Source organism: Budorcas taxicolor, chromosome 8 (assembly GCF_023091745.1).
Source record: "Budorcas taxicolor isolate Tak-1 chromosome 8, Takin1.1, whole genome shotgun sequence".
Classification (NCBI taxonomy): Eukaryota; Metazoa; Chordata; class Mammalia; order Artiodactyla; family Bovidae; genus Budorcas; species Budorcas taxicolor.
Genome location: NC_068917.1, coordinates 75233723 through 75251218, shown reverse-complemented (window position 1 = coordinate 75251218; position 17496 = coordinate 75233723). Strand labels below are relative to the sequence as shown.

At 44.3% G+C, this 17496-nt stretch overlaps 1 protein-coding gene across 4 annotated transcripts in view; it reads right to left on the bottom strand.

Annotated features, from left to right (window-relative positions):
* DOCK5 (dedicator of cytokinesis 5) overlaps window positions 1-17496 on the bottom strand; it is a 278155-nt gene that overhangs the window by 190915 nt on the left and 69744 nt on the right. For all 4 annotated transcript variants that reach the window (XR_008199821.1, XM_052645001.1, XM_052645003.1 and 1 more), the window contains exon 2: window positions 8810-8893. Coding sequence is in view for 3 of the 4 variants with exons in the window: in XM_052645001.1 (XP_052500961.1) it covers window positions 8810-8893 (84 nt within the window). In the remaining variant the exon portion in view is untranslated. The remainder of the gene's footprint in view (window positions 1-8809; window positions 8894-17496) is intronic.

Sequence of the window (17496 nt, the reverse complement as noted above, 5' to 3'; positions counted from 1 at the left end):
TCTACACGAAAACATGTACGTAAAAGTTCAGGGCAGTAGCATTATTCATGGTAACGGAAAAAGCGTAAACAATCCTGATGTCCGTTAATTGATGAATGGATCAATACAATGTGATCTACACATTGAATAAATATTATTTAGAAAGAAAAAAGTATGAAGTACTGACACATGCTACAACATGAATGAGACCCCAAAAGATTATTTTAAGTAGAAGCGGCCAGTCACAAAGGACCAGATGTCACACAATCTCACTTACATGGAATATCTTAGAATAGGCAGACCTACAGAGACAGATTCAAATTGCCAAATTCAGACTTAAATTGAAGAAAGTAGGGAAAACCACTAGATCATTCAGGTATGACCTAAATCAAATCCCTTATGATTATATAGTGGAAGTGAGAAACAGATTTAAGGGACTAGATCTGATAGATAGAGTGCCTGATGAACTCTGGAATGAAGTTTGTGACATTGTACAGCAGACAGGGATCAAGACCATCCCCAGGGAAAAGAAATGCAAAAAAGCAAAATGGCTGTCTGGGGAGGCCTTACAAATAGCTGTGAAAAGAAGAGAAGCAAAAAGCAAAGGAGAAAAGGAAAAATGTAAGCATCTGAATGCAGAGTTCCAAAGAACAGCAAGATGAGATAAGAAAGCCTTCCTCAGCAATCAATGAAAAGAAATAGAGGAAAACAACAGAATGGGAAAGACTAGAGATCTCTTCAAGAAAATTAGAGATACCAAGGGAACATTTCACACAAAGATGGGCTCGATAAAGGACAGAAATGGTATGGACCTAACAGAAGCAGAAGATATTAGAGGTGGCAAGAAGACACAGAAGAACTGTACAAAAAAGATCTTCACAACCAAGAAAATCACGATGGTGTGATTACTCAACTAGAGCCAGACATCCTGGAAGGTGAAGTCAAGGGGGCCTTAGGAAGCATCACTATGAACAAAGCTAGTGGAGATGATGGAATTCCAGTTGAGTTATTTCAAATCCTGAAAGATGATGCTGTCAAAGTGCTGCACTCAATATGCCAGCAAATTTGGAAAACTCAGCAGTGGCCACAGGACTGGAAAAGGTCAGTTTTCATTCCAATCCCTAAGAAAGGCAATGCCAAAGAATGCTGAAACTACCACACAATTGCACTCATCTCACACGCTAGTAAAGTAATGCTCAAAACTCTCCAAGCCAGGCTTCAGCAATACATGAACCGTGAACTTCCAGATGTTCAAGCTGGTTTTAGAAAAGGCAGAGGAACCAGAGATCTAATTGCCAACATCTGCTGGATCACGGAAAAAGCAAGAGAGTTCCAGAAAAATATCCATTTCTGCTTTATTGACTATGCCAAAGCCTTTGACTGTGTGGATCACAATAAACTGTAGAAAATTCTGAGAGAGATGGGAATACCAGAGCACCTGACCTGCCTCTTGAGAAACCTATATGCAGGTCAGGAAGCAACAGTTAGAACTGGACATGGAACAACAGACTGGTTCCAAATAGGAAAAGGAGTACGTCAAGGCTGTATATTATCACCCTGCTTATTTAACTTCTATATAGAATACATCATGAGAAACGCTGGGCTGGAAGAAGCACAGGCTGGAATCAAGATTGCCGGGAGAAATATCAATCATCTCAGATATACAGCTGACACCACTCTTATGGCAGAAAGTGAAGAGGAGCTAAAAAGCCTCTTGATGAAAGTGAAAGAGGAGAGTGAAAATGTTGGCTTAAAGCTCAACACTCAGAAAACGAAGATCATGGCATCTGGTCCCATCACTTCATAGCAAATAGATGGGGAAACAGTGTCAGAGTTTATTTTTGGGGGCTCCAAAATCACTGCAGATGGTGACTGCAGCCATGAAATTAAAAGACGCTTACTCCTTGGAAGAAAAGTTAAGACCAACCTAGATAGCATATTCAAAAGCAGAGCCATTACTTTGCCAACAAAGGTCCGTCTAGTCAAGGCTATGGTTTTTCCAGTAGTCATGTATGGATTTGAGAGTTGGACTATAAAGAAAGCTGAGCGCCAAATAATTGATGCTTTTGAACTGTGGTGTTGGAGAAGACTCTGGAGAGTCCCTTGGACTCCAAGGAGATCCAACCAGTCCATTCTAAAGGAGATCAGCCCTGCGTGTTCTTTGGAAGGAATGATGCTAAAGCTGAAACTCCAGTACTTTGGCCACCTCATGGGAAGAGTTGACTCATTGGAAAAGACTCTGATGCTGGGAGGGATTGGGGGCAGGAGGAGAGGATGACAGAGGATGAGATGGCTGGATGGCATCACCGACTCGATGGACATGAGTTTGAGTGAACTCCGGGAGTTGGTGATGGACAGGGAGGCCTGGCGTGCTGCGATTCATGGGGTCGCAAAGAGTCGGAGATGACTGAGCAACTGATCTGAACTGAACTGATAGAGACAGAAATTAGGTTAGTGGTTGCCTGGAGCTGGGGGGTAATAACCATGAATAAGTAGAGGGTTTCTTTGGAGATAATGAAAACATTCTGAAAGTAGAGTGATAGGACTGCCCTACTCTGTGAATAGAGTGCTTTGTAAATAGCCATTAAATTGTATCCCCTTTTTTAAAAATACTTTTTTTCCCAATGTGCAACATTTAAAAACTATTTATTGAATTTGTTACAACAGTGCTTGTTTTATGCATGTGGGATCCCAGCTTACCAACCAGGGATCGAACTCACACTCCCTGCATTGAAAGGTGAAGTCTTAACCACTAGACTGGCAGGGAAATGGGTCAACTGGATGGTATTTGAAACGTATCTCAATAAAACCATGTTTTAAAAAGCAACTCACGTGATAACCAAATCCTTCTCTAGGTAGTCTGTATAGGGTAGGGCAATGCTGGCATGTCATGGAAGGAAAAAAGCTTGTACTACCAGGGATTGTGTGGAGTGACCCCACACACCCCTTACTCTCCACACTAGCTGTCCTAGGGCTCCTATTTATCTTTACTTGTTCAATAGACTTGAACACCTACTGTATACAAGAAGCCATGCTAGGCAGGGGTCCCGCAGATGAAGAAAGAGCAGACTTCCAAGGAGCTACCACTTGGAGAATCATTCACTGAACCACAGGATGGGAAACAACAAAAAGAGAGTCCTGCATAGTATTGTTGCAGGATGTGGGCAGGAAAGAAGTTTTCAAGTCTGGGTTCTAGAAAGGTGGACTTGTGTCCACGCCTGAAGAGCCCACCCAGGTCTGGTATGCAGATATCTCAAAGGCAGGGTGGGGCAGGGTGTCTGGGGGAGGACCCCCTGGAGTCAGGAAGACAGGAAGCTCAAAGACACCCCCGCCCGCCACCCCAGGGCCAAGAAATGATGCCAGCACCACCCTTAAATTCCATCTGGCAGTACTGTGGGTGTTTCTACTTTATTTTTTTAAAGAGAAGATGGGGGGAGGAGGGCTAGAACACAAGTTATTACTCAGCATTTCCATCATGTTGAACATCTGCAAAGCACTCCTGCCCTCACTGTGTCCTGAACCGGTTGCAATAATCAAGGCATTTGAGAACCCAGTCAAGAATGCGAGGTACTTAGCAGATAGAAGAATCTATTGCTGCATCTGGCAAGGTGAGCGCCATTAGAAAAAATTAATCCCATAAAGTACACTTTTAAAACTTAAGCCAGTATAATCATCTCTGTAAAAAGCTGATCTGGCACCTGGCTGTTAATGAAGTGAAAAACCTCATGCTATAAATCCCCCCATACACACCTTGACATGTGTCCACTTTTATAGAATGGGCACTGATGTCCTTATTTTTATTTGCAGGGAGGCAATGGAGACGCAGACATAGAGATCAGACTTGTAGACACAGTGGGGGCAAGAGAGGGACGAATTGAAAGAGTAACACTGAAACATTTCCATTACCATATATAAAACAGATAGCCAGTGGGAATTAGCTAGCTATATGATGCAGGGAGCTTGAACTTGGTGCTCTGTGACAACCTTGAGATGTGGGAGAGAGGTTCAAGAGGGAGGGGACATATGTATACTTATAGCTGATTCATGTTGATGTATGGCAGAAACTAACACAATGTTGTAAAGCAATTATCCTCCAATCAAAAAAAATTTTTAAGGAAAAATACAAAAATAAAAAGTTTTCCCCTGGCCATACCACACAGCATGTGGGATCTTAAGTGTCCCAGCCAGGGATTATACCTGCACCCCGTGCATTGGAAGCTTGGAGTCTTAACCACTGTTGCGTGTGAGCTTAGTTGCTCAGTCATGTCCAACTCTTTGTGACCCTGTGGACTGTAGCCCGCCAGGTTCCTCTGTCCATGTGGATTCTCCAGGCAAGAATACTGGAGCTGATTGCTGTTTCCTCCTCCAGGGGATCTTTCCCACCCAGGGATCGAACCTGCATCTCCTGTGTTTCCTGTATTGCAGGTGGACTCTCTACCCACTGAGTCACTGGGAAAGCCACTGGACCACGAGGAAGTCCCTGACATCCTTCTCTGGGATGAAAGAATTCTATGGCAGGCCCCCAGGCATTTCGCGGTAACAAGAAAATCTGCTTCTTGCTGTGAGGACCCACAGCATCTGGATCGTCACAATCCAGACAGAGCAGGATTCAATAACAGTTTTTTGCACGACTCTCTATTGACTGTGCAGTGCTTCCAGAAAGTGCACTGCCGTGTAAGCTGTAATACATCAGGTGCACTGTGGCTTTTGGACTCAAGCTTGTGACCATCTTACCTTGGTCCGTAGGAGTGCTACTTTGAGGAATATTCATTGGTCAACTGGGAAATTGCTCAGTAAAGTAAAAATAGTATGCACACTTAAAATGACCATTAATGTGAATCCTATGAGGACAAAGTGCATTAATCAACTATTTCCAGAAACATGCTTGGGTCACATAAAAATGAATAAATAATTCGGGGACTTCCCTGGCAGTCCAGTGGTTAAGACTCCATGCTCCCAATGCAGGGGGCATGGGTTCGATACCTAATCAGGGAACTAAGATCCCACATGCTGCACAGCAAGGCCAATAACAATAACAAAAGAAAAAAGAATTTTGAAAATGTATTTAAAAGATATTAGCCACTTGATTTCAGATCAACTGTATGCTCTTCGCTCCTACACTCTGTAGGTCAATTAGAAAAGCTTAAGTATAACATACGCACACTACAGGCACACAGAAAGAGCTAACATGGTAAAGTGAAGAATTACTAGGTCTGATATGAAAAAGACCAAACTCAGGAAGAGGAGACCAGCACTGGGAGCTCCTTTCCTCTTGAGGCATCTGCTGAATTAAGAAAAGATCCCTTGAGTCTCTGAGCAGCATTTAGAACAGCTCTGTGGGGCCAGGAGGACAAAAAAGGGGAGCCCTGGCACTGCTCGTGAACTGGCTGCAATTTCAGACAAAACAGACAGCATACTGCAGATGGAGATAATGATCAAAGCTTTATAAACAGGAATTAAAAGTTGGGATTGTCTAATATAACAATTTTACAATTGTATGTACCTCTAAACAGGTCTGAGACTACAGACCACAAAAAAACCTGAAACCATGTCGAACCATATGACATATGTCAAATCATAAACCGATGCAAACTACGATGGTGGGAGACCGAACACAGTTCTCTCAGTAACAGAAATGGCAAAAGAAAGGTTAGCACATGACAAATTTGGGGAAAAGAAAAAGAGGGATAAAATCAGAATCCAATTGCCATCTATAGAAATCATACCCAGTACCAGTAAAATATACTTTATTTTCAAGCCCATGGACACTGAACACGTGCCTCTTACGTGTACAATGGAAAAATGTGTGTCCATAAAGAGTGATGTGCTGTGCTTAGTTGATCAATCATCCCCAACTCTTTGTGATCACATGGACCGCAGCCCACCAGGCTCCTTTGTCCATGGGGATTCTCCAAGCAAGAATACTGGAATGGATTGCCATGCTCTCCTCCAGGGAATCTTCCCAACCCAGGGATCAAACCCAGGTCTCCCGTGTTGCAGACAGATTCTTTACTGTGTGAGCCACCAGGGAATCCCAAAGTAATACAGGGAACTAAGTCCCCTATATTATAATATAAAGAGCTATATATATAATTAAAATATTTTTTAATTTTTGCGACCCCATGGACTGTAGCCTACCAGGCTCCTCGGTCCATGGGATTTTCCAAGCAACAGTACTGGAATGGATTGCCATTTCCTTCTACAGAGGATCTTCCCAACCCAGGGATTGAACCCAGATCTCCCATATTACAGGCAGATTCTTTACCACCTGAGCCAGCAGGGAAGCCCATAAAGACAGAATGGATTGATCTGGCCTGACCAAGTGGCATGACCTAGTAAGGTCATGTTTAATATGCAAAGGAGCTCAAGAATATAAGTAGATTATCCCTGTGTCTCGCTGATGTCATAGAATTGACATATGACTGGACCTGAGATTGTGCGAATAAAAATGGGAGAGAGACAGCAGAGAGGGAAGAGACCATGCAGCCCTCCCTCCCTTCCTCCTCCCCACCTGCACAAGCTGCTCATCAATACTCTGAAGTGTGTGAAAGGTAGAAGGATAATGCAAACTACCAACTCTTTGCCTAAAACCAAAGGGAAGCAGCATTAACAGTGGAGTCTTCTACACAATGCAGCAGACAGCTTAGCTCTTCTGTGGCTGAGCCCTACTTCCTGTCCTTCTAACTTCCCATCTCCTCTTCCCCATCCTGTGTCTGTCTGTCTGAACCTCAGAAGCCACACTGGATTCTAGAAAACCACCCTCACCATGGCATCATCACAACCATTTATGTGATGGGACCAGACCCTGCAAATTCACAGTTCTTGTCCTAACAAGCCTCTGTGCTGTGTTTAGTCGCTCAGTCATGTCTGACTCTTTGTGACCCCATGAACTGTAGCCCACCAGATTCCTATGTCCGTGGGATTCTCGAGGCAAGAATACTGGAGTGGGTTGCCATGCCTTATTCCAGGGGATCTTCCCAACCCAGGGATCAAACCCAAATCCCCTACACTGCAGGCAGATTCTTTACCATCTGAGCCGTGAGGGAAGCTCACCATATGAGAAAAATCTGCCTCGCTTCCTACCTCATTCCTACCCCAATCTTCAGAGAGAATAAATGGATTCTCAGTTTTTTGCCTTGATTCCTCAATGTCAGTGGCCTAGAGATGTGTTTGTTGTGCTCTAGGCATCTGGATTAGAAATGTGGCAACACTGGAGTTCTATTCGGATTTAGGGTGGTGGTGAGAAGTCTGGGGTGGGGCGGCATTGGTCCACCCATGACCTGTGCTCTTCAGATGAGCCAGGAGCCCTGGATACTGTCCAACAGTCCACTTACAGGTTAACTGGGACACCCTGCCCCCCAGCCCGATCTAGTTGCAGAAACATACTAGAAGGCTTTCTGCACCTACAGTTGCCCTGACCTAATTCTTTGAAGGAATTTCAGCAACACCAGTAAGTCTCTCCCTCATTTTTCCCCAAGTCTGGCAATATTCAGAGCTTTGAAGAAAGAGCCATTTCATCAGCCTGGCTTCCTTTGATCTCTCATCAGCCCTGTGATGCAGTTGTCTCCTCCGGAGCCAGGGCGTTCTGCATCCAGGGTCACTTTTTTTTTTTAAATCAATTTATTTTATCTGAGAGAATTTTACTAAGAAATAAATCGTTTTGCCTTTTTGAACCTGAGTTGAATTATGCGTGCAGGCTAAGTTGTTTCAGTCGTATCTGACTCTTTGAGACCCTATGGACCAAAGCCCGCCAGGCTCCTTTGTCCATGGGATTCTCCAGGCAAGAATATGGGAGTGGGTTGTCATGCCCTCCTCCAGGGGATATTTCCAACCCAGGGATAGTCTCCTGCACTGGCAGGCAGGCTCTTTGCCACTAGTGCCACCTGAGAAGCCCAGCTGAATCAAACGCTCTCCCTATTTATTCACAGTACCTATGAAAAGACACCATCTTTCACATATTAGGGTCTTGCTTCATGAGAAGCCACCAGGAATCAACAGTGTCTCATTTCACTTGGCTCTGTCACTAGTTGTATGACACGAGGTACATTATTTTCTCTGAATATCAGTTTTCTCAACTATAAAGCGAGCATTATGTTTCCTACGTTTAAAAAAGTGAGTGTGGGGTGCTCATGTAATTTTTAAGAGTTCTATAGTTTGTTACTTCCCTGGTGGCGTAGAGAATAAGAATCTGCCTGCCAACGCAGACGACAGGGGTTAGATCCCTGGTCCAGTAAGATTCCACATGCTATGGAGCAATAAAGCCCACGTGCCACAACTACTGAGCCTGTGTGCTGTGACTAGAAGCACACACACCTACAGCCTGTGCTCCCCAACAAGACAGGACAGCGCAAGAAGGCTGAGCATCGCAACGAAGAGTAGTAGCCCCTGCTCGCTCAACTAGAGAAAGCAAAGCAACAAAGACACAGCACAGCCAAAAATAAAAAATATTTTAAAAAGAGTTCTATAGTTTTCAAAGTCAGTCATATATATATATTTCTTAATTAGAAAGAATAAACACTGCCTTGTCACCCTTAGAGGACGGTTATCAGAATTAAATAGGATGGCGCATACACAAGAGCATTGTAACTTTACAGAATGCAGAGTCACACATTTTGATTCTGGTGTCTGGGCACGTCTCTGCTCGTGCACTCAGCTGGCTGTTTTGAAACCACCCTGGTACAAAACTGAATATCCTAGTGCTTCCTAGATTTTTACTAGCATCGCTTCAGGAAGTAAACTGTGTTGATGTTTGCTCCAAGAGCCTTATGAGTAAGTAACTCACACTGCTCGGGCCTCCCCACCCATCTGGCAGAAGGCCATCCAGACTTACCCTCGTACATCTCCAGGATGTGAACTGTGTCTCCAACCTGCAAGGACAGCTCCACATCTTGAGAGGCGTTGTAGTTATAGATTGCTGGAAAGGAGAAACAGAAGACAAAAATGATGGCATCGGTGGCACTTAAAATACAAGTCACCAAAGAGCACACCCAGGGAACCTCCCTGATGGTCCAGTGATTAAGAGTCCGCCTTCCAACGCAGGGGACACAGGTGCTATCCTTGGTCAGGGATCTAAGGTCCCACACGCTACAGGACAACCGAGCCCGCGCACACCTGCTGATCCCTCTCACTCTAGAGCCTGTGCTTTGCTACAAGAGACGCTGCCATGGGCCACAACGAAGACCCAGCGCAGCCAAAATTAAAAATAAAATAAGCAACTTAAAAAAAAAGCACATACTTTAGTTACTGAACCAATTCTCCAACAAATAACCACCTCTTTAATCATTTCAGGTGAATCCCCCTCTGAAAAGCAGACAGCATCCTGCTGGATTCCCACTGCTGGCATTTTAGTCATTCCTCCATCCAGCAAATTTTGGTTGGTTGCCTGATATGTTCCACATATTGTGCTAGAGACTAGAGACAGAGTGTTGAGACACTCAGATGTGGTACCTATACCAGGGATTTTTAATAGTGTAGCATGGGAAGTGAGAGAGCAAATGTATGATTACAGACACAACTCCTTAATTAAAATGGTAATATAAGAGTTATCAGCCTACAATACCACTGAGCTTCTGATCTCTTGGCCACAGGGCGAGCCATTTCCTGGCTTCCCTGACAGTAATTGGCAGCCAACTGTGAGTCCCATCAATCCCCCTGCCCAGTAATAAACTAAACCCCAGTGGCTTCCTTGCACCCAGTTCTAGGCATCCTGTGCAAATGGGGCACCTTTGCACTTTCTCATCAAGGTGACCTCCATCAGCACAGCACTCAGGACTGGACCAGATTGTGAAAAACAGCAGACTAACTCTTATACCTCCAAACGAAGGTGACAATCCAATTTTAAGCTGGGTAAGAGTTCTGAAGAGACATTTTACCACAGATTATATATGATGAATAATCAGAGCAAGAAAAGATATCCAACAACCATTAGTCATCAGGAAAATGCAAATTAAAACCACAAGGAGCTGCAATTTCACACCCACTAGAAAGGCTGTAACTTTTAAAAGGCAGACTTGGCAGGAATGTGGAGAAACTGGAACCCTTATGCATTACCAGTAGGAATGTAATATGATATAACCTCCCAGTTTGACAGTTTCTTAAAAAGTTAAACATAAATTAACATGCAACCCAGCAATTCCACTCCTAGTTATTTACAAAGAGAAAGGGAAATATGTCAATACAACTTCATGTGAATATTCAAAGTCACTGTGGTAGGCAGAAAAATAGCCCTCAAAGATACACACATCAGATTTTTGAAACGTGCGAGTGTTTCCGTAGGTAGCAAAAAACATAAGATAAAGATAAGCGAGGTTACTCTGGAAATTCAGGATGTAACCTAAACACAATCCTATGTATCCAGATAAGAGAGAGACAGAGGGAGTTTTAAGAGATTTACAGAAGAGAAGGCAACATGAGGTTGGAGGCACAGGGTGAAGTAACGTGACCTCAAGTCAAGGACTGGCACCACCACTGGAAGCTAGAAAGGACAAGGAACAGAATTCCCTGAGAGCCTCTAGAAGGAGCACCGGTGGCCAACACCTTGATTTTCGACATCTGGCCTTCAGATCTGTGAGGGAAGAAAATCCTGTTGTTCAAGTCACCAAGCTTGTGGTCATTGGACCTTGTAAGGACACTGACAAGAAGCCAACACAGCCGCATTATTTGTAACAGCCAAACACTGGAAACAACTCATTCACCGAAGAATCAATGGATATGTAAAATATGGTCTGTCCACACAATGAAATCACTCAGCAATAAAAAAGAATAAAAGCGACCTTCCTGGTGATCCAGTAAGACTTCAGACCCCCAGTGCAGGGGGCCCGAGTTTGACCCCTGGTCAGGGAATTAGATCCCACATGCCACAGTGAATGATTCTGCATGCCACAACCGAGACTCAGTGCAGCCAAATAAATAAATAGAAATGCATATTTTTTAAAAAGGATTGAACTATGGCTGATGCATGTCAATGTACGGCAAAAGCACTACAATACTGTAAAGTAATTAGCCTCCAATTCAAATAAATAAATTTTTTAAAATAAATAAATAAACGAACTATGAACACACTGCAACTCAGATGACCTTCAGAGACATGCGAAACAAAAGTCATATGCACAAAATATATTAGGCTTCTATTTATCTGTAGTATCCAGAAGAAGCCAATGGCTGTCAACGGCACAGGGCATTTCACTGTTCCCTGGGGTTGAGGGTGTGAATGGTGACTGAGCACAACAGGCACAGGGAGCTTTAGGGAGAGACAGAAACATCCTAAAATGGGATTTGGTGGTGCTGATGGTCTCCAAACTCTGCATGTCTACTCAACATCAATGAACTATCGCCTAAAACGGTATGTTAGACTTCAGTAAACCTTTTTTTTTTCTTTTAAAGCAAATGTATTTCTTGCCCTCTCTCATAATGAGTGAGCTGCTTCCCTTCAGGGAGAAAGAACCACCTTAGAAACTGGGTTCTATCCATGCACCTGAGGATCCAAGCAGCCCATGAGATTCCCCACCTCTGCAGCTCTGATGAACATGAGGCTGGTCACTCAATCCATTTGCCAGATCCCACAAGGGTCATTAAAAAGGCAAGAAAGGTAACCCTGCCATTGCCAGTCGTGAGCAGTAGCCATTGCCTACTGCTCTTTTCCTGAGCCGGCTATCCACCTGGTTCAGCAGACTGACTGTAGGCTCTGGCTTCCATCACAGTCTATCTCAGAAAGGAAGGAGCAAACCACCAGCCCCACATTTTCAAGTGGCCTCTTTAAAAGAAAAAAATTTAAACACTGTATTTTGTATCGGCATATAGCCGCTAACAATGTTGTGACAGTTTCAGGTGGACAGCAAAGGGACTCAGCCATACATATACAGATACATATATCCATTCTCCCTGAGACTCCCCTCCTAGCCAGGCTGCCACATGACATGGAGCAGAGTTCCCTGTGCTGTACAGGAGGTCCCTGTTGGCTATCCATTTAAAATGTAGTAGTGTATGCATGTCCAAGCAGCCTCTCTTTTTAAAGAGAATCAATCAAATATGTGTTCTTCTATAGCCTTGGCACAGACTCCTAGAGGTATGTTGGAGATGATCGACTTATTGAGCTTTTAGACTATATTATGAATTCAGAACAAGGGCAGGCTGATGAAGTGGGCTGGGAGAAACTGTACGGAATTCAGCAGAAGGAGTTAGTTCCCAGTTTCTAGACGCTTACAAGGGCCACAAGGCCACAGCTCCTGTTCCACTGAAATTCACTTCCTTCATCTGACCACTACTTAATTCAAACGTTTTGCCTACTAAGTATACCACTGGTTCTCTGTAGAAAATGTAGGTCTTCATCCCTAACTTCCCCGGGCCCCCATGCACTGCCTCCCCCCGGACTGGGTCCTTCCACTGGCCCCGCCAGCAGGTGGAATCAGGAAGTGGAGAGGCTGCTGTGTCACAGCGTGTTGTGTAATCCCCAAGCTTCACGTCTTCCTTGTTCTCAGTCACCAGGAAAGCAAGCAGAGGCGCCCCACGGCTGCACCTGGCACTGGAGCCCCAAGCTACAAACATGTACCAAGGACTGCTGCAAACATAGGGACGTGCGCACACACACACCACAGCCTACTATTGTTATTTGCTCGCTCAGCTGTGTCCAGTTCTTTGGGACCCCATGGAATGTAGCTTGCTGGGTTAGTCTATGGAATTTTCCAGGCAGGAATACTTGAGTGGGTTGCCATTTCCTTCTCCAGGGGAAGTTCCTGACCCACGGATTGAATGCACCTCTCTCAAGTCTCCTGAATTAGCAGGAGGATTCTTTACCAAGGCGCCACCTTAAACCCTAGATTCCTAAGCCTGACAATCAAAGTGCTCCCCAAATTATCCTGGCCTTAATTATCCACTGCTGTTCATCATCTGCCAAATTGACCCTCTACTTCAGTTGAGACTCATAATCTCTCCTAAATTCTGTGCTCAACTCACAGTTTACCTCTATCTGGGGCAACAGTTTATCTTTTTCTTCCTCACACTGCAAAGCTCACATTCACAATGCAATTCCACAAATGATGAGTGACAGTGGTAAACAATCTGCCTGCCAAGCAGGAGACACAGGTTCAATCCCTGGGTCGGGAAGGTCCCTTGGAGAATGACATGGCAACACTCTACAGTTTTCTTGCCTGGAACACCCCATGGACAGAGGAGTCTGCTGAGCTACAGTCCATGGGGTCACAAAGAATCAGACATGACTTAGCAACTCAACAGCAACAACAATCACCCTGCAAGGATCTCATTATTCTCCATCATCCCACAAGTTTTCTTTCCAACAGTTTGGATTTTTAATCACAGGCAATCTTGTGTTATCATCTGCCATAAAGCAGAAGGTAAACCCCTCATGAATGGGGACCTGGTTACACATTATTTTGTCTTTCACATTCCAAAGCACTGGATGAGGCCCAAACAAAGTGCTCAAGGCACAAGAGTGGCTTTTATGAGACCCATCCATCAAAATTCAGTTATTCACCACTTCTTCCCCAAACTTCCAGATTATTTCCCTGCTTCCCCCAGAAGCAGCAGTTATGGTCTCCCACCACTCAAGAAAGGGGTATCCAATCACTCTCTCATGTTTTTTATTTGCAAATTATACAAGACAATCTATCTTTCCAACATAAGCCTTCAAAGAGCTTCACTTGGGAAACAGTCTTCAACAAAGCCTTCTGCTGGAATGACAAGTCACCAGTCACACTTGTGCTGTCTGTTTCATGTCTTCCGACTAAAGTACTAACAAGATTTCCAATCACTTACAATGACCTCTATTCATGCCAAGTCCGCACTTTTGAACCATGCCCTTCCCGCACCCTCTTTAATATACTTCATTTCCGTTGCAGTTTATGGTTTCACTTCCAAACGGAATGCAGTCATTGTATGGAGTGGCTGCCAATTACCATATTATTTAATGAGGAAACAGAGACTCAAAGGGTCAGCACCTTGCTCCGAGGAACCCAGCTTTATGAGCAGCAAAGCTGTTACTAATACGGCCCAACGAGGACCTGTTCATCCCATTTTACCAGACTGGTCCATGATGACAAAGAGATGCCCTGGAAGAGCCTATGAGCAAAGAAAAGAGCCTGACAGAGTCTCAGTATGTTGTCTGCCTTATGTGTGTGCGTGCTCAATCACTCAGTGTATCCAACTCTTAGAATTCTCTCACTAGGGGCTTCCCTGGTGGCTCAGCAGTAAAAAGAAAAAAAAAAAAAAATTCAGCCTGCCAATGCAGGAGACAGGTTCGATCCCTGACGTGGGAAGACCCCACATGCTACGGAGCAACTAAGCCTGTGTGCCACAACTACTGAGCCTGTGCTCCAGAGCCTGGGAGCTGCACCTACTGAACCCATGTTCCCTATAGCCCATGCTCCACAGGAGAAGCCGCTGCAATGAGAAGCCCATGCACTGTAACTAGCAAGTAGCCTGCTTGCCACAACTAGAGGAAAGCCCATGCAGCAAAAAAGACCAGAATTGTTTGGTCTTTGGCTTTTGCACAGCCAAAAACTTTACTCCCTCATCCATTAAGACTCCAACTTCCTCCAACAAGCTTTACCATAGGAACCGGTGATTGGCGATCCTGCTGTCTGTTCACCGGATGCTATTTCAGGCATACAACTAACATACTCTCAGTGGATTGTGTTTCTCCCTGGAATGTGAATAAATGCTACAGAGGAAGACAGAGTAAGGAGAAATAAAGGAAACCTTCTGGACTGAACCAAACAGACTCAGTTATACCAGTGACACAAGCATGACCTGGTTCGTCTAGGGCCTCAGTTTCCCATCTGTAGACTAGGCATTGGACCAGATCTCACTAAGAGTCCCTGTGGCTGCAAGCCCCCTGATTCACGAGGTTACGATAAGAGGCAAGACAAACAATTTGTGTCCTTTCGAATCAGCAGGCACCACCACAATCTCTTGTTTTGTCTGAGGAAATTAAACAAGAACTGTGAGTTGCTGTGTATGAACTGACTTGCTAGCTGCTGTGAAAGACGAGCTCCTGGAATTCTGCCCTAAACAGCTTACTGTTTATGTCGCTAAAGTATAATTTTGTAGAGCCAACTAGACAAGATGGCATGTCTACAAATGTAAAACAGTTTGCATTTTACCACATCTTTGATTTGGCCTGGCCTTTTCTTTTGAACCAGACTTTTGAGAGACAGAGAAAAAGAGAAAAAATTTGAGGTCTTAGGATTGCTGCTGTTGTTCAGCTGCTGAGTCGTGTATGACTCTTTGTGACCCCATAGACTGCAGCAAGCCAGGCTTCCCTGTCCTTCACTCTCTCCCAGAGTTTGCTCAAACCCACGTCGACTGAGTCAGTGATGCCATTCAACCATCTCGTCCTCTTGCCTCCCCTTCTCCGCCTGCCTTCAATCTTTCCCAGCATCAGGGTCTTTTCCAATGAGTCAGCTCTTCGCATCAGGGGGCCAAAGTATTAGAGCTTCAGCATCAGTCCATCCCATGAATATTCAGGGTTGATTTCCTTTAGGATTGACTGATTTTAGGATTATGCAACAAAAAACCAATAGAATAGGCTGACAGGTGCCAATATGAGGACTGATTCTGACAACGAAAAGTTGATGGATTACTAGTATTTAACCTTTTCGATAAATTAGGTTCTTTCATGAACCCTCAAATTACAACCCCCAAAGAATAACTAAAACCTGACATGGTCTACTATAGTGTTTGGCAGTGTGTGTCAAAGAAAGAGCCAACAAACACAGAACAAGCTCCCAATCTCAGCTGTCTGCTGCTCCAGAATATTAACAAGATGATCAAACTTCATCATTTTCATTTTCATCTTGATCTGCCTACTGTCAGCTGTTAGAACGATAGACTCTGGACTTTCCTGGTGGTCCAGTAGTGAAGACTCTGCCCTTCCATTGCAAGGGGTATGCGTTCAACTCCTGGTCTGGGAATTAAGATCCTATAAGCCACACAGAATGGCCAAAAGAAAAAAGAGACTAAAAAGGTCGAAGAATTGATGCTTTCAAGCTGTGGTGCTGGAGAAGACTCTTGAGAGTCCCCTGAACTGCAAGGAGATAAAACCAGTCAATCATAAAGGAAATCAGTCCTGAATATTCATTGGAAGGACTGATGCTGAAGCTCCAATACTTTGGCCACCTGATACGAACAGCCAACTCACTGGAAAAGACCCTGACACTGGGAAAGACTGAGGGCATGAGAAGGGGGCGACAGAGGATGAGATGGTTGGTTGGCATCATTAATTCAATGGACAGGAGTTTCAGCAAACTCTGGGAGATGGTGAAGGACAGGCAAGCCTGGCATGCTGCAGTCCATGGAGTTGCAAAGAGTTGGACATGACTGAGCAACTGCACAACAAAGATAAAGGAGGAAAGCTAAAACAAGGCAATTCAAAATTGTAAAATAGAAAGTCTTTGTTCTACAAACACTGGGAGCTTTACCCCACAGCTCCTCTAAGTAAGAAATCGATGTACCAGTATATTGTTCCAAAGAGGAGAATGCAGCAGAACCTGGAGGAAGATAACAAGTGCTGGCAGACACAGCAGTCACCTGCTCCTTTCCCCTTTCTGTCCCTGTCTGGCTTCCCACTTGGGGAATGGTGGCAGCCATATCCTCAAAGATGGATACAACCATCCTCACCAATAGGACAGTGGAAGTCATTCAGTGAGAACTGGGAAATCAGGGAAAACTGTAGAGGTAATAGAAAAAGCTACCCTCAGCAGTTCTCCCAGGTAAAGTTAAGACAATAAAAGGCAGGTGTCCTTAAGGACAGCAAACCCATTTTATTTCAGGCAGCTAAATACAAAGCTTGCTCCTTGGAAGGAAAGCTATGACAAATCCAGACAGTGTATTAAAAAGCAGAGACATCATTTTCCCAACAAAGGTCCATATAGTCAAAGCTATAGTTTCTCCAGTAATCATGTACAGATGTGTCAGAGTCGGACCATAAAGAAGGCTGAGCACCAAAGCATTGATGCTTTTGAATTGTGGTGCTGGAGATGACTCTTCAGAGTCCCTTGGACTGCAAGGAGATCCAACCAGGCCATTCTAAAGGAAATCAACCCAGAATATTCACTGAAGGACTGATGTTGAAGCTCTAATACTTTGGCCACCTGATGTGAAGAGCCAACTCATTGGGAAAGATTGAAGGCAAAAGGAGAAGGGGTGGCAGAGAATGAGATGGTTGGATGACCTCACCGACTCAATGGAGATGAACAAACTCCAGGAGATGATGAAGGAGGGAAGCTGCAGTACATGAGGTCACAAAGAGTCAGACTTAGCAACTGCACAACAACAACAAAAGTACAAAGCTCCCCTAAGAAACAGCAAGAGAGTCTGGGAATAGCTTAGTATTTTAGCCATCTTCTTGCTGCCCTTTCCAAGCATTTCTGTAGGGATTCAACTGAGGACTCAGGGTGTTACTGACAACACCAAGGATGCCGCAATTGTGGCCTCACATGTACTCTCTACCTGGGAGTAGCACTAGAGATACACATTCTAATGTCACCACGCTTATAATTCTAT